Here is a 21,370-nt window from a genome sequence, read left to right as displayed (position 1 = left end):
GTTCACTACATCAAAAAAGAATTAAAACCTATTTAGGACTAGAAAAAAGGTATAAATTATATATAAGCAATAAAAGAGTATATTGTAAATACAATTAAACAAGTTATAGTTAATCTTAAATAGTTAAAAACAGCTGACATGGTCAGTGTGATGGATGAAAGCAGTAATGGATAACATTATTGCTTTTATCCATGTTTTGTTAATGTCTAAAATGTGGACATTTGGTTAAAATGGTTCACAGTCCTCACATATAGGAGGGTCATCTGTCCTCAAAAAAAAAAAAAAAAAAACTTCCACTTCACCCCTCTGTTCGTTTGAAATACCTGTCCAGCTGAGCCCAAAATTTATTTAGGCTATCAACTTCCAACAACAAGGGATAGATGGAAGTCTGTTCCGCCAACCAACTACCCGCTGGCTAAAAGCAAATTTCCGCACATCTGTCTTTCCTCAGTTTCAATTTATGCCCTCTCAGGTGATTATTCTGAGCAAGAGGAAGAATCCCATCAGCATTGAGCATGCTCAAACCATTCAAGGCTTTATACACCTCTATCAGATCACCTCGCCGGTGCCTAGTCTCCAGACACTGTAATTTGCAAAATTGAAGACTTTCTTCGTAAGAGCAACCCTTTGTTCCATTCAATAATCTTGTTGCCCTTCTCTGTACTCGTTCCAGCAGCTCTACATCCTTCTTGAAATGAGGCCTCCAGACCTGTATACAGTACTCAAGGTGTGGCCTGACCATTGCCTTTTATACAAGGAAATAATCACCTCCTTATCCCTGCCAGAAAAATTCCTGTATAACATTGACAAGACACGATGAGTTACTCTTGCAGCTGTCTGCACTGCTCAGAGGACTTCATATCTGCCTGCACAATTACCCCAGGTCCTTTTCATTCTCTATCACTGTATTACCACAGAGTTGATATGTTGCTCTGGGGTTGCTGTTTCCCATATGTAGTATTTTACATTTGTCAATGTTAAACTTCATTTGCCACCTCTCAGCCCATCTGCTCAACCTTTCCAGATCCTGTTGCAGCAGCATAGCATCAGTAGTGTCCTTAACAACCCTGCCAACCTTTGTATCGTCTGCAAACTTAGACATTAAGCTTGATATACCATCATCAATATTATTTATAAATACTGAAAACAATATTGGACCCAACACTGAACCCTGAGGGACTCCATTAATAACATTAGTCCACGATGAGCAGTCTCCATTGATTACCACTCTCTGTCTTCTCCCCCTCAACCACCCCCTTTATCCATAGCAGCAATTTGCCTCCAATGCCACACTGCTCCAATTTGTGCAGCAGTGTTCCATGTGCAACAGTATCAAAAGCTCCACGTATATAATATCAAAGTTATTCCCTGCATCCAGTTCTTTTGTGAATGCATCATAGTATTCAATCAAATTGGTCAGGCAAGACTTCCCCTTAACAAACCCATGCGGTGTCCGAGCTATAACCGAAGTCTTGTCTAGATGAACCTGTAGTGCTTCTTTAACCAGTGCATCCATTAATTTTCCTGGAACAGAAGTTAAACTCACAGGTCTATAATTACTTGTGTCAGCCTTTGATCCTCCTTTGTGAATTGGGGTCCCATTTGCTCAACTCCAGTCGATGGGTTCCTCCCGAGTCCAGGGAAGCTCTCATAATTATGGCTTAGGGTTTGCTTACTTCCTTTGCTGCCTCCTTTAATATAACTGGATAGATCCCATCCACCCCAGGTGCCTTTCTTGTGTTTATTTCCAACTATTTCTCCTCCACTTTACTCTCAGTTATTACAAGATTATCTAGCTTACTGCCAGAGTTGAATACACCTCTGGCATTCCCCCTCGCTGAATAACTCCTCCTGTGTGAATGTCAATGCAAAATATTCATTTAGTTTGTTAGCTGCCTGAGCAGGATCATCAACAGTTGAACCATCGATATCAAGTGGACCAATTTGATTCATCCCCTTCCTTCTAGAGTTTACATAAGTAAAGAACCCTTTGCTGTTTTTCTTTACATCCCTTGCCAAATATTTCTCGTAATCTGCCTTCACCCGCCTGACCTCCTTTGTTGCTTGGTTACAGATCACCTTATATCTATCATAGGCTTCTGTGTCACGTGTTAATTTATATGTATCCCATGCATTTTTCTTCTGACATTTTTCTTGAATTTTTCTCATTAGTTCATCTGACATCCATTTAGGCCTAAACCTTGAACAATATTTCTTAGTTGGTATGTAAAGCCTAGTAATTTCCAAGATAAGTTCTTTGAATGCTTCCCATTTTGAATTTGCTGTTGGAAACATCATCAGTTGGTCCCACTGTATAGAGTTTAAATACTGTCTCAGACCATCGTAGTCGCCTTTACGAAAGCAATAACCCTTCCCTTTACCCCTGATGGTAGTTACCTCTTTGAGTAAATCCCACTTCAGCACACTGTGATCACTGCCACTTAGTGGTTCCTTTATCTGCAGATTCTTAATGCATGAAGAATCGCTACTGATAATCAAGAGTATTACTCCCTCTAGTTGCCTTCCGAACATGCTGATGTAGAAAACAATCATCCAATAAATCCACAAAAGTCTTGTTTGTGTGTGAGTGACCAACAAAAAATTCCAGTCAATATATGGGAAATTAAAATCTCCCATTATAAGACTCTCTGATTTACTGGCCCACTCTATTTCCCTGTACAGTTTCTTATTATACTCATCAGAGCCATTAGGCCTATAGCACATGCCTACTCTCAATTTTGATCTCCCAATGTTTATGTCACACCAAACCGACTCGACACTGCACTGTCCAACGATGTCGACTGGCTTCACTTCCTTGGATTTTGTGTGTTTCTTAACTAATAGCATAACCCCTGCTCCCTTCCTATCCTGTATATCCTTTCTGTAGACATTGTACTCCCCAAATTCCAATTCTGCATTCCCTATACCGGATATCAGAGACACCACGTATCTGATATCCCAAAAATAGCCGCCTTTGATGCTTTGAGCAATACCTCAAATTCATCAAATTTATTTACCAAACTCCTAGCATTGGTGTACATGCAAGTATACATGCACCTGTTCCTATTTTTTGCTACCCTAACACAACCCATGTGTTTGCTTGTACCACGATGACTCCCAGCAGTCTCTGAAATATCCTGCATCTTGTTTTCCAGGCTTCTGCTCATTCCAATAGAAGCAGTGCAAGAATCACTTTCACCTCTGCCAGTGGCTACTGTTAATCTATTAATCCTTCTATCCCCCACGCTAGCAATTTTCCGACCCACCTACCACTGCCTCGATAGCATCAGCAAATGTTCTTGCACCCTTTCTATTTAAGTGTATCCCATCCCTGTAGAAGCAGTCTCTCCTGTTAACAAGTACAGACAAGGCTGAAAAAAATTCTACCCCTTGAGCCTTGCACAATCTTTCCAGGGCCAAATTGATCGACAAGGTTCTCATCATATACTCCCTCCTATTGTGTCTGGGCAGAATTGCAAATGCATATGATAAGAAATCAATTAATAATTTTAGAAGGCAGGAAATAAATATTAATACATACAAAATGAGTGAAATTAGGGAAGATAAGCAAGACTTGTAGATACCAAAAAACTAATGACTAGACAGATAAGAAAATTAATTATGAAGATGATGAGAAAGAACAGAGATCTGGTTCTGCCTCTAAAATGAAAACGAGGAAAATTATTAGAGCTGGAATAGAGTCTTCACAGAAAGACCAAAATGAAAATAATGATATGCCTAAGGTTAATGCATGTGATATAGAATCAGAGGCACAAGAAAATACTTCTACCTGGAAAAAACAGGACAATCCCACACAAGGTAATAGCTGGAAGATTTGATGGCTACACAATCCAACAGAATGCTGCTGCAGTCAGGGTTAAAATAATTCAATCCTGGACAAAACTAGAGTGTACTTTAACAGGTCTACATATAGAAAATGAGGTCTTAAAAGTTATTTAGAAGGAACACAGAGGGGAAATGGAAGCCACCAACAGAAGAGTAACTTCACTTAAGCATAGGCACTTGGGACCTGCTTAACAAATGATAGTGCCAGTACTACCAACAAAAAAAATCAAGAAATAAAGAATGAAGATAATTTAATTATCCTAAGACTAAAGAAATCAGGGATAATCACTCCAGTGAAGAAATTAAGGAACTGGTTGTAACAAAGCTTCAACCACACCAACAGCTGGTTAAGATTAAAGCAATGAGGAAAATAAGGAACACAGGAGTTCTAATAGACAGCAACACAAAAATATGCAAAGATAATTAAGGAACATCCTAAGATAGCAAAAAAACAAAACAAAACATACTCTGTTTAACAACTTTTATTATAAGAACCTCAAAGATTATGTAATCAGGGAGGAAATGGCCAATGAGTTTGTGTTTAAATGTGCCTCAAACACCAGATCTCACGTGTAACATCATGGCAGAAATCTCTCCCAAAGTATAGAATATCCTGAAGGCAAACAACAGAATCTACATTCGCTGGACCAGCCACAGATTCAGAGAACATTTCCCTGCCACACAACTCACACTTGTACAGAAAAAGACAGTACATGTGGACATTGTGGCAGCTAGGGCCATAGTTATAATGTCCAAAACATCATACTGCACTTAGATGTGCCAAATGTAAAATGGCACAACTAAATGGTTCACTCGGCCTGTGACCCTATGTGCCAAGTCTATCAAAAAACACTAAAACAATACAAACTGAAAATAAATTATGGCCGATAACTTGAAGCTAAAGTTCGTCCAGCTAAATGCACAGAGGACCAGAGCCATTGCTGATAAAATAAAAATGGAGGAAGAGAATATTGATATGACTGTCCAGGAGCCCTATACCCAAAGTGGCAGAGTACAGGGATACCCCCTGTAATACAGGATCATCGAATTACTCTACCAACATTGCTGGACAGCCTTATAAGAAATACTGTTCTTACAGTGACTAAGATCAATATACTGTATTTTTCTTTGGCAGTTTGTGCCCAGATCACAAGCCATTTGGGAAACCTCCACATAATCTCTTTACTGTCAGCCAGGTGAACATAAGGCCCTTGGAATCCACTATCTTCAGACTGCCCTTTCCACATTATTTGGCTGCAAGCTTCTGGTGTCTAGATGCAAAATGTAGATTAGGTCTGTCTCTGGTTTAGCAGCACAGATGACCAAAGGGGAACAAACAACAGACCTCATAACTTGATATTCAATAGCACCGAATGAGAGAGTGAAATTAACATCACTCTTATCACTGGTGCAATTGCGCAGAAATTCACCAAGTGGCAGGTCCAAGAAGCTTGGACATGTGACCACTAGACTATAACCTTTAGCCTGGTGCATCAGCTAGATCATACACCACCAATGTATACTGAAGTTATCAGGTTTAATATTATGAGAGCCAACTGTACTTGCATGTACACCAATGCTAGGAGTTTAGGAAATAAATTTGAGGTATTGCTCAAAGCATCAAAGGCAGATATTGTTGGGATATCAGAGATGTGGTGTCACACAGATATAAGGAATGCAGAACTGGAATTTGGGGAGTACAATGTCTACAGAAAGGATAGACAGGATAGGAAGGGAGGAGGGGTTATGCTATTAGTTAAGAAACACAAAATCCAAGGAAGTGAAGCCAGTCGACATCGTTGGACAGTGCAGTGTGGAATCGGTTTGGTGTGACATAAGCATTGGGAGATCAAAATTGAGAGTAGGCGTGTGCTATAGGCCTAATGGCTCTGATGAGTATAATAAGAAACTGTACAGGGAAATAGAGTGGGCCAGTAAATCAGAGTCTTATAATGGGAGATTTTAATTTCCCATATATTGACTGGAATTTTTTGTTGGTCACTCACACACAAACAAGACTTTTGTGGATTTATTGGATGATTGTTTTCTACATCAGCATGTTCGGAAGGCAACTAGAGGGAGTAATACTCTTGATTATCAGTAGCGATTCTTCATGCATTAAGAATCTGCAGATAAAGGAACCACTAAGTGGCAGTGATCACAGTGTGCTGAAGTGGGATTTACTCAAAGAGGTAACTACCATCAGGGGTAAAGGGAAGGGTTATTGCTTTCGTAAAGGCGACTACGATGGTCTGAGACAGTATTTAAACTCTATACAGTGGGACCAACTGATGATGTTTCCAACAGCAAATTCAAAATGGGAAGCATTCAAAGAACTTATCTTGGAAATTACTAGGCTTTACATACCAACTAAGAAATATCGTTCAAGGTTTAGGCCTAAATGGATGTCAGATGAACTAATGAGACACATGGCAGAGAAGAAAAATGCATGGGATACATATAAATTAACATGTGACACAGAAGCCTATGAGAGATATAAGCTGGCCTGTAACCAAGTCACAAAGGAGGTTAGGTAGGCAAAGGCAGATTATGAGAAATCTTTGGCGAAGGATGCAAAGAAAAACAGCAAAGAGTTCTTTACTTATGTAAACTCTAGAAGGAAGGGGATGAATCAAATTGGTCCACTTGATATCGATGGTTCAACTGTTGATGATCCTGCTCAGGCAGCTAACAAACTAAATGAATATTTTGCATTGACATTCACACAGGAGGAGTTATTCAGCGAGGGGGAATGCCAGAGGTGTATTCAACTCTGGCAGTAAGCTAGATAATCTTGTAATAACTGAGAGTAAAAGTAAAGTAAAAGTAAAGTGCAGCCATTATCAACCCACTGCAGGATGGAAGCCTCCTCAACAATTCATGCTGAGGGAAACTGACCATAATCTGCCACGCTGGTCCAGTGCGGGTTGGCACTGGACCAGCCAATTTGATTGACCGTATTCAGCAGTCAGGGGCTTGAACTCCGGTCTACTCAAAGAGCGTGTGCTACTGCACTCCCGCTCCTGCCCACTCGACTACGGAGGCCGTTTACTGAGAGTAAAGTGGAGGAGAAATTGTTGAAGATAAACACAAGGAAGGCACCTAGGGTGGATGGGATCTATCCAGTTATATTAGAGGCAGCAAAGGAAGTAAGCAAACCCTTAGCCATAATTATGAGAGCTTCCTTGGACCCAGGGGAAGTACCCATGGACTGGAGATGTGCAAATGTGACCCCAATTCACAAAGGAGGATCAAAGGGCGACACAAGTAATTATAGACCTGTGAGTTTAACTTCTGTTCTAGAAAAATTAATGGAGGCACTGGTTCAAGAAGCACTGCAGGATCATCTAGACAAGACTTCAGTTATAGCTCGGACACAGCATGGTTTTGTTAAGGGGAAGTCTTGCCTGACCAATTTGATTGGATACTATGATGCAATCACAAAAGAGCTGGATGCAGGGAATAACTTTAATATTATATACTTGGATCTTAGAAAGGCTTTTAATTCTGTTGCACATGGAACACTGCTGCACAAATTGGAGCAGTGTGGCATTGGAGGCAAATTGCTGCTATGGATAAAGGGGTGGTTGAGGGGGAGAAGACAGTGGTAATCAATGGACACTGCTCATTGTGGACTAATGTTATTAGTGGAGTCCCTCAGGGTTCAGTGTTGGGTTCATTATTGTTTTCTGTATTTATAAATAATATTAATGATGGTATATCAAGCTTAATGTCCAAGTTTGCAGACAAGGCAAACGTTGGCAGGGTTGTTAAGGACACTACTGACGCTATACTGCTGCAACAGGATCTGGAAAGGTTGAGCTGATGGGCTGAGAGGTGGCAAATGAAGTTTAACGTTGACAAATGTAAAGTACTACATATGGGAAACAGCAACCCCAGAGCAACGTATCAACTCTGTGGTAATACACTGACAATGGTAGAGAATGAAAAGGACCTGGGGGTAATTGTGCAGGCAGATATGAAGTTCTCTGAGCAGTGCAGACAGCTGCAAGAGTAACTCATCGTGTCTTGTCAATGATATACAGGAATTTTTCTGGCAGGGACAAGGAGGTGATTATTCCCTTGTACAAGGCAATGGTCAGGCCACATCTTGAGTACTGTATACAGGTCTGGAGGCCTCATTTCAAGAAGGATGTAGAGCTACTGGAACGAGTACAGAGAAGGACAACAAGATTAGTGAATGGAGAAAGGGTTGCTCTCATGAAGAAAGGCTTTGCAAATTACAGTGTCTGGAGACTAGGCACCTTCGAGGTAATCTGATAGAGGTGTATAAAGCCTTGAATGGTTTGAGCATGCTCAATGCTGATGGGATTCTTCCTCTTGCTCAGAATAATCACCTGAGAGGACATAAATTCAAATTGAGGAAAGACATGTGCAGAAATTTGCCTTTAGCCAGCGGGTAGTTGGTTGGTGGAACAGACTTCCATCCCTTGTTGTGGAAGTTGATAGCCTAAATAAATTTAAGGCTCAGCTGGACAGGTATTTCGAACGAACAGAGGGGTGAAGTGGAAGTTTTTTTGTTTTTTTTTTTTTTGGCTGATGCTGCATAAGCTTGCTTTCTTGCATCATATGCCTCTACTAATGCTAATGCTAACTGCCAGCAGTTTGTAGAACAGCCATGAAATGCAGTCCCATGGTGCCCTAAACTTGATATTCTCAGTTGAAGGGTCCACCAGGCAAGAAGAGCCTTCCAAAGGGCCTGCAGAACCTGGCCTCTATTGCCATGATTGACTGAATCAGTAGAAATGACTTGGGCTAAAAAAAATTATGACTCTGATTTGCAAAGCCATCCTGCTCCCTGCCATAACCTTCAGGGCTGCCACCTGGTATCACAGGACAGCCATAGTCGGGAATAAAAATAAATTAGACAGAAGGATTTTGTAACTTACAATTACAAGAATACGTTGGACTGTGAGTGCACCTGCCCCACAAGTATTGGCTGGTACCTTGCTGCTCCACCTGAAGATAGTAAAAAATGGTCTCTATTACAGACTCAAGTGACAAATACCAACCAATTTCTTTGGGAAAAATCTCATGAAGGAGGAAAGGTGCCAAATAGAAATCAAGCTACAGCACCTAAGGCAAGATGACTGGAATCGAATGATCAAAGGCAAAGTGACAGATTTATACCAGAAATTTCACTTACCAAAATCCCACATGAAACTCCATTGTTTCGTGTCTGTATTACTCCAACCCTTTATCCCCTTTGCCCGATGATGCTTAACTGCTCCACTGACACTTGGAAGATGTTTTCCTCTACATCTTCCATATTTCTGTCTGTTTCCCCCCTCTACTACCTAAGAGGAACTGCTACTGCCTTTAAGTTGGTGGTAAGTGACATAGCTTAAAGAGGGATATAGTTATCCACACGAATAGAGACTCTTCTGTGGGCAGGTCCACCCCAAGCTCTGTATTTGTGAATAATTAAACAGTTATGAAGTAAGGGTCCTCAGTTGCCTTTAAGTGCATTTCCTGTAAGAAAAGATGGTTGGCTCATGCTTAAGTGAGCCTAGATATCACAACTTTTCCAACAGAATCCATGGCAATTCCACTGTAGAATTTAAATGTGGCAATTATTTATTTGTTGGGTCCATCTCATGGCTTCCGAAGGGCTTTGTTTTCTCAGTCCTGGATTTGTCCTTTTTTTGGAAAGGAAGGATGCTGTTGTGTGTACATTTCTTCCTCATTTGTAAATAGTTCAAGGAGTGAGTCATCTGGTACCTCCTCTGATGTGCTTGGTTTTCTTTCCCACTTTGTTTTGGTAGTGGCACTAGGAGGTACTGATATTATAGTGGCAGCTGACTGTTTTTTGGGTGAGTTTTTGACAACTCAATAAATAGTGTGCAATGGGAGTGAATGACTCCCTTGGCAGAACATTCATATCAGTTTATATCCTCTGTATCTCTTTTTCCTCCGTTCACTGTTGGCATGCTCTTGAGTACACAGGGTATTCTCCTCTGCAGTTGATGCATACAGATTTCATAGCTGAACATCCCATGATTTTGTGGTCCTTTGCACCACACCGAGTGAATGCAAAGGACCACAACAGGCCATTTGCGAGTGTCTGTATTTTTCAACACTTGAGGCATCTTAAGGGATTTGGTACATATAGCCTTACTCTGCAGTGCAGGTACCCAGCTTTAATCTCATTAGGATATATTGGCATATTAAAAGTAAGGATGAGGTTTCTGGTGGGTACTACAGTCCCATCCCTACGCATGAATATTCTTTTAACAGTTGTCACTCCTCGTGGCTTAAGTTCAGAACAGATTTCTTCCTCTGACACTTCCATAACATCCTACTCGGAGATCATGATATGAGATGAATTTAGTGTCTTATGAAGAGTAACTGTAATTGTAATTCCCCCAATTGAGGTGGCTCAAATAAGTAGTCTTAAATGCTTTTGGTTTTTTGTTTCTATTAAAATATCACCAGAGCATAGTCGTTTGACTGGTTTCAGCTACCATGCCAATCCTTCCAGTCCCTTCTGAATAAAGAACAATAACATCTTCCCAATGGGTATTTCAGAGGTTGAATGGATTACCATTTTTGTTTGCTTCAGTGCCCAGGCTCCCCACCCACCAAAGAGCCCAAATGAGATGCCCACTACTTGGTATGCAATAAATGTGCTCAAGAGTGGAATACTAGGGCTGCTTAAATATCATACCTGCACTTCATCCAGCCTGAATCCTGTCTCTCGGACCATGAGAGTAGGAGCATGATATCAACATGAATGACCCCTGCAGGTGAATTCACTAGCTAATTGATCCTGGGTGAACCATCCCAGGACCACCCGTCTTGTTGAAGCAAGAGCCAAAGTGGTGCATTTTATCTGGGCCTCTCAACCACCAGGATCCTCCTTTCCAAGTTTTCACAGGTTGCAGAACACAGCAAACATGTCAGATTCTTATATGTTAGCCTGGATGTTAGCTTCCAATGATGCTAATCTCGGAGGTTCCCTCCTGAGTTACTTTGTGAGCTACAGACAATTCACAAGATGCTAATGTGCTATATAAATAACAACAACATACAAGGTTTTCATTGCCAAAGAATATCATGTAAGAGTGACTGATGCTGCATTTCTGTTTGAGATAATGTAAATTATTTCTGTTAATTTTTATCATTATGAAAGGTTTAATGTACATATTGATTCATTCTATATATAAAAATAAGTTAATAGTTGTACACAAGTGTTATTCAAGAATTGCTATCAGATTAAAAATTGCATGTTTATATATTAGGATGTACTGTACGTGGCACGTGCATGTGTTGAAAGCTGAGAAGGTAGGATGCTTGTTGACATTATACTAATTAGTGTAGATTGTAATTTTGGAATACATGCAAAGGAAGGTTGTTTCAGACAACAGAAGTGGAAGGGTCAGAAGGGATAGATGAGGACAATTTGAATTGGATAATGTCAACTGGTTGCAACATTTGTTTGGACTGGTTTGGAAAGAGAACGAAGAAATTACAGAAACAATTCAGAAGAACAGTGCCCGTGGAAGTAAGAAATGAGTAAGAACAGGCAACTCATTGGCAATATTGGTATTAGTAATACCAATATATGCAAAAATTCCAATTTGAAAATTATCATATTGCTCCAATTTTAACTACCAATCCTTGAACAGGAGTAATAGTCAGCCTTTTACTGCTAGTTTTATTGCTACCAGTAAATTTTGTTATTAGATTTTTAAAAATTTCATTGTTATTGCTACATGGCATACTGTACCTTCATTTTCGTATAGAGGTAACTTTTTTAGTGTTATTTTTGTCTAATAAAGTATTAGACAAGAGTTCTGAAAATCTAAATAAAACCCAACCAGTGAACTTCTTTTAAATTTCTTCTTAAAATTACTTCTATCCCATGTTTTAAAAATTCTTTTTTTTTTTTTCCTCTCCAGTTCTTTGACAGACAGAATGGATATAGCTTTTCTATAATTTAATTTTCATCTTTGTTTTCCATTTTTCTTATTTCAGAATTTGTCCCTTTCCTTCCCTTCTATGTCAGGGCACCTGTATATGCGGTAGGACGCTGTGATTTGGAAAGCGTGTCCTTGTGGCTGACAGGGAGTAGCTGCTGATAAGCTCAGCTCCAACTATCCAACTCTGCTTTGAAAAAGACGAGAGATTTTGTGATGACCCAACCAGGAACAATCAGTTAGCAAGCTTGCCTGGAAGCTTAATCACACTAACTACACTATCCCTATCTTCATGGTCTGAGGGACAGGAATCAGGTAGTTGCAGTACAACTTGCATGATTCCTGTCCCTGAAACGATCATCCACTTAAAGGGTCGGTGTCCCATTGTAGCTACTTATTGATTTCTCAGAAGCCAGTCCAAAAACTGTCAGCAGCTACTCCCATTTCAGAACTTCCTACTACTACACCTCTACAAACACAAAGTGGTAGGAAAAATCCATTATACCTGCCACCACCAACAGCAGCAAACCAAGAATAAATGGATGTAGAGTTTAAAGAAGTGTCTTATGAGCCAATCCTGTAAATTTTTGTGGAGTCAAATATGGAGATAGAACAAAATCCATTAACACCCAAGAAAGGTAATGCAAAGTAATTAGCCCCTCAAAAGTTAAATCCACCAGACTTAATATAATGGCAAAGTTTATTCAGTACACTTACCAGAAATTTGATGTCATCAAGACTCTTATTTAAGCAACCCTCCAACTCTGCTTTGAAAAAGACGAGAGATTTTGTGATGACCCACTCAGGAACAATTAATTAGATCATCATCAACATAGTAATTGAAAATGGCTTGAACAAGCTAAAAGCCACCTCACAGTAATGGGCATTAGTTGATGGTTTCAGGTTTTCATCACAAAAAACCTGTCTGTATTGATATAATGAATTGCATTCTCTGCTCTCTAGCTGCTGTTAACTGGGAAGCAGGCTAACACACTCAACTATATTTGTAATGTGTGCACTTGTGCAGACTAAACTAATTATGGTGCTAAGGTACATGCTTCAGCCAGAGAAAGTACCCATCAGTGACTTGATCTGCTTCCTCAATGGGAATCTGTTCCTTTCAGAAAGCTTTAGTCCAATGTTTGCAAGTTGATAGAAATGAACCATGTCCATCAGTTTGTATGCAGTTGTCTTTATATAATATGTAACCAGACTGAAATGCTGGCCAGACCACTCTACCCAGTTAGTAGTCTTTGAAACACCCTGGAAAAATATTTATGATACTTGTCCTAGGGACGAACATCACAAAGATTTTTTAATATAAAGAAAAAAAAAAAAACTATAATGAATTAACCCCATATGAATAGCAGAGCACATTGTCTGTGTAACTTGAAAACATTCCCCTTTTGAAAAAGCTCCTTTATTAAATGTTTTGTCTCTATAAAAACACAAAAATGGTAATTCACTCTTGTGTCTAAGAATTATTGTCTATGAGAACACTTTGCATAACAACTGTTAAACATGTTGCCTGGACCTCCACCTAGAAGAAGCTGAAAAAAGAAAACACAAGACAAAGAAAGTAAGAGGTGAAAAACCTGGTGAGCAGTTTGAATATTTTATGTTCAGAGCAGCCAACTGTGCCATTCATCCAATCAAATGATCAGATAAGATCATCTTCTTGGTGAAAATATCTTTTAACATTCAAACTGCAATTTTGTGACTGTACTGGGTTTTCCAAAGTCTAGCACTGATTGAAAACAAAGTTTCCTCATGTTTAGTACTTTTTAAGTTGTCATTTTCATTAATGAATGATCAACAACAGTAATAGCGAAAAGGGTTAGATACAACAGATAAATACAACAATTCATACAACAGATTATTTTAGCCTTTTCCAAAGAATTTCCAAAAAAATTTGGCACTTCTATAAGCTAACTAATCTTTTGAAATTATACAAAACTACCATGGTGGCCACCAAAAACTAAATAATATTATAGTGATGCATTCAAAATGAACAATTATACAAAATAAATATATTTTTGTTATCACATTCAACAGGGAAGATTTTGGTAAACTTTTCTTTAGTAATGTTGTTTACAGTTACTAAAAAACCAGTAAAAATCAGGCAACCACCTCTGATTTTAAGAAAATGAATTTTTAAATTTTGTGGTTTTAATTCTTCAAGATAATAGAATACCCTGCAAAACAGAAATAATGGAAAAGTGTTACCTCATAATTTACATTAGTGTGATTTCACAGCAGCAAAAAAAATATAAACAGCTTCCTTCAATTTTAATTTTATTTTGTTGGAACAGTTTGTTTTTCAAACTGATGATTAACTCTGTTCTTTAACATGAAATCACAAATAGACACTTGCAATAAAATATTAAAAAAATTTGCAGGGAATTATCATAATACTCTGCAGAATCCTTTCTATGGGAAAATCTGGCCATTTGAAATCATCCAGAAAACGTTTAAATACAACCATTAAAAACTTCCATTGCTTTTTAACAAAAATGTTTATACTCCCCCACACACACATCAGACAGCAAGCTTGTGGTCATTAGGTGGTGAATATAAATAGAGAAAACTATTGTAGTAAGGTAAAAACTAGGTGAACTTCTATAAACCGTGCATGTATATCATTGCACACATGCATATATGGTAAATAGAATATGCATAAATCTAAAACAGTACAGTCAGGACAAGTCCATCATCATAAAGGGTGCACCGTTAGTGCACCCTTTACGATCCATTCTCCCCCCCCCCCCTTGTGAACTGCTGACTACCAACATAAAACAGACAAGCTATAACTATGACTCAAAAACATGAATCAGGAGTTATTCACACATGAGTGGAACACTCAAACACTCAAATTTAAGGATTATACAATATACAAATAGCCATGTGATGCACATGACTGTGAAGCTCAAATATTATTTCAAACAAATATTGCAGAACTATAATTACTTATACATTTTATAGTGTGAGAGCTACAAAGGCAAATATTAATGAATGGCTAAGTCCATTTATTATGTCCATAAAGTCAAGAGTCTTTAAGAAAATAATGGACAAATAATGGTTAAACATCAATAGCATGATAATTTTTTTTTTTTTTTTCAAAGAATACTTATATCAATTTATAGTGAGAAGGAAATATAAAATACTTGAGGATTATATAGTACATTTTCTAGTATATCTTATATTTATTATAGTAGGAAAAAACTAGATAAATTAGTAATTTGTCTAGTTTTTTCTCATAATTGATAATAAGCATTTACTTTTTTTAAATGACTAAAATGGAATTTTAGTCATTAAAAAAAAAAGATTAAGCTTTTTTATAGCAATATAAAATAAGCTTAATCTTTCACAATGAAAGATGTGATAATGTAGCCTTCCTATCAAAGTTTCAATGTAGTGCACAAATATAAGACAAAGAAACTTACCTATCATTGCAGGCCTTATTAAAGATGACAGACCAGTTAATGAAGCAGCAAATCCCATAGCTAAAGGAAGCTTCTTCATTCCCAGATAATCCATAAACAAAACTGCGAAATTAATGTTGATACTTCCATTAATCAATCCAAAGAAGGCTGATGTTGCTATCATTGCCACAAAAGATGCACACACAGTCACCATAGCAGCTGTCATTCCCAGAACTGCTACAGATACCATCAGCGTGTTCTTTCGTTTGAAACCAAAGAAATCATACAACCATCCAAAAAGCAGTCTACCTGTTAGATCTCCAACAGAGAAAGCTGAAATAAGAAACACTGCCAATCTGTTTGGGATATCATGATCAAATGCAAAGTCTACAATTACCATGAGGTAGATGGCTGAAGTTGTTAAACAAATACAGTAAGTTAGAGAAATCAGCAGGAACATTGGATTAGTTACAATGTTTACAATTAGTATAAAAGTTGAAAACCTTTGGATCAAACTGTTTTGATTCTCATGAACTGTTTTATTTTTGGTAGTCAATTTTTGCACAATATCATTATGTGAATTATGACTAGACTTGTTTTCATTCTTTTGTGTTAATAATGCGTTACAGTCTATGTTGTCCTTTGCTTGACTAGAAGATTCTTTATTACAATCCTGCTGGCAGTTCATAAAGTTTTCTTCACAAAGTTTTCTATTAGAAATAGTATCATCTGTATTATTAAAACCCTTCTGAGCTTGACATGCTGTTTTTTGAGGTGAAGCTTGTAGAGGTCTGTAGAGACAAGCACCTACTACTGCCTGAAGCATAATTCCTCCAAATATAAGAAATGTCCCACGGAGACCATATGTTTTTAGTAAAAAATTTGCTACAGGTGGATGAACAAAAGAACCTACAGATGAACCTGCAGTTGCTATTCCCATGGCTGTGGTCCGGTAATGGGTGAAGTACTGATTTAAGATTACATAAGGGAGAGTTAAGATGCATAGTCCAACACCTGAGAGACAGAGAATGAGAAATTAATATCAGCAAAATTATGCAAGGAAACAAAGCTTATACAGCATCAGCAAAAGAATAAAATAATTTTATTCACTTTTTATTCACTTCACTTTCCCATTCCTTTGAGGGTGACAAAAATAAAAACCACTGCTCTGTTGTAACATTTTATTATTTTACATTACAAATAACCCATTATTTCTCAATGCATTGAATCTCCTTTCTTAATATGCAATGATTCAATCATTCCCAAATTCATTTGTGGAAAAAGCCTTTTGGTTTGTCACACCCCTTTACTGCACCCTGTAAGCAAACAGATTTTACTGAGTATACTTTCAAGAATCTGCACATAATAATTGCTTAGCACAAACTGGTAAGTGTGATGGGGTGGGGCTTCTATAGCCAGGTTCTCGATTGATATTGTTGCACATTTAGCATCGTACAATGCATTGCCCATTTGTAATATATGCCATCCTCAAAAAAGGTAAAAAAGTTCAGTTCCCAACAATTTTAAAAAAAACTTATACTGTTAAAACTGCTACCAAAACAGCAAAATCTACTCTTTCAAAGCACTTAATACATACTGAAAATCAGAAAAGGCTATACTTTCTGTCCTAAAATTACAATATGTGGCTATTAAATAATGAATTGTCGTAATAAAATAAATATAATTAAAAACATATCATACCTTACAAGTTATCCCCTTCAAAATAGTTGCCCTTGGCTTGTGCTGTTTTATACATTTCTTCGAAGCACAGAAACATTTCTGGAAGTCCTTTTAACACTTTGGTTATTTTTTCTGAATGTCTTCAATGGACTGAAAATGGGTTCCCTTGAGTACACTTTTCAGTTTAGGAAAGAGAAAAAAAGTCAAAAAGGTCTGGTGAGTAGGGGTCACACAGATTTTTTTTTTTTTTTTTTTTTTTTTACAAGAAAATGGTGAACAGAGCTGGAGTCTTGAATGAGTATCCAGCCATTTTCAATCCACTGCAGGATAAAGGCCTCTCCAGCAACTTTCCAGTTCCTTCTGTTTTGGGCAATGGCCATCCATTTACTACCCACAAACTCATGAATTTCATCTATCCATCTCCGCTGTTGTCTTCCAGGTTTTCTTCTAGCTCCTCTTGGGTACCAGTCTGTTATTTTCTTAGTCCATCTGTCATCATGTTTTCGAGCTATGTGTTCTGCCCAAGACCATTTTAGTTTTTTAGTTTTGATAAGAATGTCCTTTACTTGAGTTTGCTGCCTCTCTGAGTTGATTAATGAATCAGAGCCTCCGCAGCCACCATCAGGAAGGACATTAGAACTGGAAGCGGAGAGAAGAAAAAGTTCAAAGTTTCAAGAAAATATGATGCGGACTACTTGAAGTTTGGATTTATTCAAGAACCTGGAAGGGAACTGGATCCACAGCCACTTTGTATTATATGTTCTGAGTGTTTATCCAATGATGCCATGAAACCTTCGAAACTCAGCAGGCACTTGCAGTCAAAACACCCAGATTTAGCTAAAAATCCAGACGAATACTTCCAAAGAATGTGTAAAAATTTGCAAAAGCAAAAAAGTTCATTTGCAACAATGATTGTTGAAGATAAGTCCTTAGAAAAATCTTATTTGAGAGCACTTCAAATCGTGAGATGTAAAAAGCCATATACAATTGGAGAAGAATTAATTAAGCCTTGCTTGTTACAAGCCTGTGAAGATGTTTTGGGGAAACAGGCTGTCCAGAACTGAAAGGAATTCCTATGTCCACTAACACTGTGAAGCGCAGAATTGAAGATATGGCCGAAGATACTGAAAATCAGGTGATTGCACTTGTGAAAAATTTTACGTTTTATTCAATTCAACTTGACGAATCAACAGATATAACTAACACTGCAGTTCTTCTTTGTTTTGTGAGGTTTGATTGCCAAGGAGAATTAAAGGAAGAACTCCTCTGTTCGCTAATCTTGTCGGATAGAACAACAGGCTCTGAAATTTTCAATGCACTTAATGGTTATTTCCTGAAACAGTATTGAATGGAAGAAATGTGTTGGGATATGCACAGACAGTGCCGCAAGCATGACTTGACATCGTTCAGGAGTTGTTGCAAAAGTGAAACACGTTGGATGCCCAGACATCTTGTTTACTTATTGTATTATACATCGTGAGCAACTTGTGGCAAAAAGATTATCTCCAGAACAGCATGAAGTATTCTCTGATGTAATTAAAATTGTAAACGAAATTCACCACAAAGCGCTCAATTCTTGAATATTTGAGGCACTTTGTGAAGAAATGGGCTCTCAGCATACTCATGTTCTTCTTCATGCTGAGGTGAGATGGCTGTCGAGGGGAAAAGTACTAACCTGATTGTTCGACCTGCGCCACGAAGTCAAGTTATTCTTCCAGCAGCAAAATAATTCGATGTTCCGTGATCTCTTGTCCGACAATGATTGGCTAGTCAAGCTTGCATACCTGGCAGATATTTTTTCTCTGTTAAACGAGCTGAACACGTCCTTGCAAGGACAGCTTACGGACGTGTTCACACTGCGAGACAAAATGGATGCATTTCAAAGGAAGAGATTGCTGTGGCAAACGCGGTTGGCTGAAGAAGATCTGCAAATGTTCCCAAATTTTGATGATTATATGAAACAGGAGGATGTCAACTGACAGGTAATAACTCTTGTTCGATTGCACTTACAGTTGCTCACTGACTCTTTTGGTCGTTATTACCCAAAGGAAGAGGACCCCAGACGCGGAATACATAGATAATAGATCCATTTTCAGAGAAAATCGAGGATAGTAATTTTAACATGAAATAAAAAGGAAGCCTAATTGATCTATCATCTGACGACAGTCTCAAAGGTAAATTCCACTCGTCCCTAACAAGATCTCATTTTTGGCTCTCTGTAAAAAGTGAGTACCGAGTGCTGAGTGAAAAGGCCATAAAAATTTTAATTCCATTCGCAACTACATATATGTGTGAAAAGACATTTTCATCAGTTAAGGCAATTAAAAACAAGTACCACTTTTAGCTAGAAACACAAACGGCTCTCCGTGTTGCAGTAACGTCATTGGAGCCAAGAATCCAACGGCTTATTTCAAACAAGCAGCAACAAATTTCATACTGATTATTTTGCTATAATTAATCCTTTATACACCTCTATGTCGAGGTGCACTCGATATTTGATAATTGTTAATATTAATTGTTTCTGTTAATTCTTTTTTTAATAAAATGAAATTTAAAATGTTTTTTTGCATTTTTCATAATGAATATATCTGTGTTTATTTATTATACTTTTTTTTTATCATTATAAGGCCATTATATTAACATTAATGATATCCAATTTTTTGCAAATAACTTGGAGTGCAAAAACAAGTGTAAGTACCATTTCATATTTAGAATGTTACTTTTATGGAAAAAATCATGGTAGTGGTCCGCGGGATTCAAAATTTTGAGTTTAGTGGTCTGTGAGGTCCAAAAGGTTGGCGACCATGGAGCTAGATAATCTTATAATAACTGAAAGTAAAATGGAGGAGAAATTGTTGAAGATAAACATAACAAAGGCACCCAGGGTGGATGGAATCGATCCTGTTATTTATTAAAGGAGGCGGCAAAGGAAGTAAGCAAACCCTTAGCCATAATTACGAGAGCTTCCTTGGACTCAGGGGAGGTACCCATGGAAGGGAGATGTGCAAATGTGACACCAATCCACAAAGGAGGATCAAAGGGAGACACAGGTAATTACAGACCTGTTAGTTTAACTTCTGTTCCAGGGAAATTAATGGATAAAGGGATGGTTGAGTGGGAGAAGAGAGAGAGTGGTAATCAATGGACACTGCTCTTCATGGACTAATGTTATTAGTGGAGTCCCTCAAGGTTCAGTGTTGGGTCCATTGTTGTTTTCTGTATTTATAAATGATATTGATGATGATATATCATGCTTAATGTCCAAGTTTGCAGACGATACGAAGGTTGGCAAGGTTGTTAATGACAGTACGTTACTGCAACAGGATCTAGAAAAGTTGAGTAGATGGGCTGAGAGGTGGCCAATGAAGTTTAATATTGACAAATGTAAAGTATTACATATGGGAAGCAGTAACCCCAGAGTAACGTATCTGTGGTACTACACTGACAGTGGTAGAAAATGAAGACCTGGGGTAATTGTGCAGGCAAGTATGAAGTTTTCTGAGCAGTGCAGACAGTCTGCAAGAGTAGCTCATGGTGTCTTGTCAATGATATATAGGAATTTTTCTAGCAGGGATAAGGAGGTGATTATCCCCTTGTATAAGGCAATGGTCAGGCCACACCTTGAGTACTGTATACAGGTCTGGAGGACTCATTTTAAGAAGAATGTAGCTGTTCGAATGAATACAGAGAAGGACAACAAGATTAGTGAATGGAACAAAAAGTTGCTCTTATGAAGAAAGGCTTAAATTTTGCAAATTAGTGTCTGGAAACTAGGCACCTGCGAGGTGATCTGATTGAGGTGTATTAAGCCTTGAATGGTTTGGGCATGCTCGATGCTGATGGGATTCTTCCTCTTGCTCAGAACAATCGCCTGAGAGGGCATAAATTAAAATTGAGGAAAGACTGTTGTAGTATAGATGTGTGGAAGTTTGCCATTAGCCAGCGGGTGGTTGATTGCTGGAACAAACTTCCATTTGTCGTTGCAGAAGTTGATAGCTTAAATAGATTCAAGGCAGAACTTGACAAACATTTGGGGCGGGTGGATGGGTGAAATAAGGTTTTTTGATGTGAATACGTCTTTAAATTTGGTTCGGTATAGGGGGTCTCTACGAAAACTCTAGTGACCAAAAAAAATGGCAAGATTTGTCCCGCTTATATCTCGTAAACTGTAAATGATAATCTAATGATTTAAATTTTGTTGGATAGAGAGATCCATATCTAAAATGGTGGGTAGTGGGGGTGTGCAGCGGTGAGGGGTGGCGCTTGCACCTGAACACTGAAAATGGCGACACCGCACAGCATTTGGGCAGTGTAACTTTAGATTGCAAAGAGATAGGATGTTGAAATTGGTGTCGATTTGTAGAGAATAACAGGATCTACAATATTATTTAGTAATAATAACCGAGAAAACAAAATTTGTAAAGTTATAAACCGATAAGTGTCCTGAGTTAAAGAAAATTTTCATAATGTCGAAAAAATTGC

The 21,370-nt window shown here is 38.1% G+C and overlaps 1 protein-coding gene across 1 annotated transcript in view; it reads right to left on the bottom strand.

Moving 5' to 3' along the window:
- The window catches only part of LOC150085887 (monocarboxylate transporter 9-like), a 73,476-nt gene that overhangs the window by 13,364 nt on the left and 38,742 nt on the right, over positions 1-21,370 (bottom strand). Inside the window, exon 2 of the mRNA XM_090374730.1 lies at positions 15,230-16,222. Within this exon, the coding sequence (XP_090230856.1) occupies positions 15,230-16,222 (993 nt within the window). The remainder of the gene's footprint in view (positions 1-15,229; positions 16,223-21,370) is intronic.

This window comes from Mastigoproctus giganteus, chromosome 5, assembly GCF_048544385.1.
Source record: "Mastigoproctus giganteus isolate SK-2022 chromosome 5, ASM4854438v1, whole genome shotgun sequence".
Lineage (NCBI taxonomy): Eukaryota > Metazoa > Arthropoda > Arachnida > Uropygi > Thelyphonidae > Mastigoproctus > Mastigoproctus giganteus.
The sequence above is the reverse complement of the archived record's forward strand: the minus strand, read 5'-3'. Positions and strand labels throughout refer to the sequence as shown.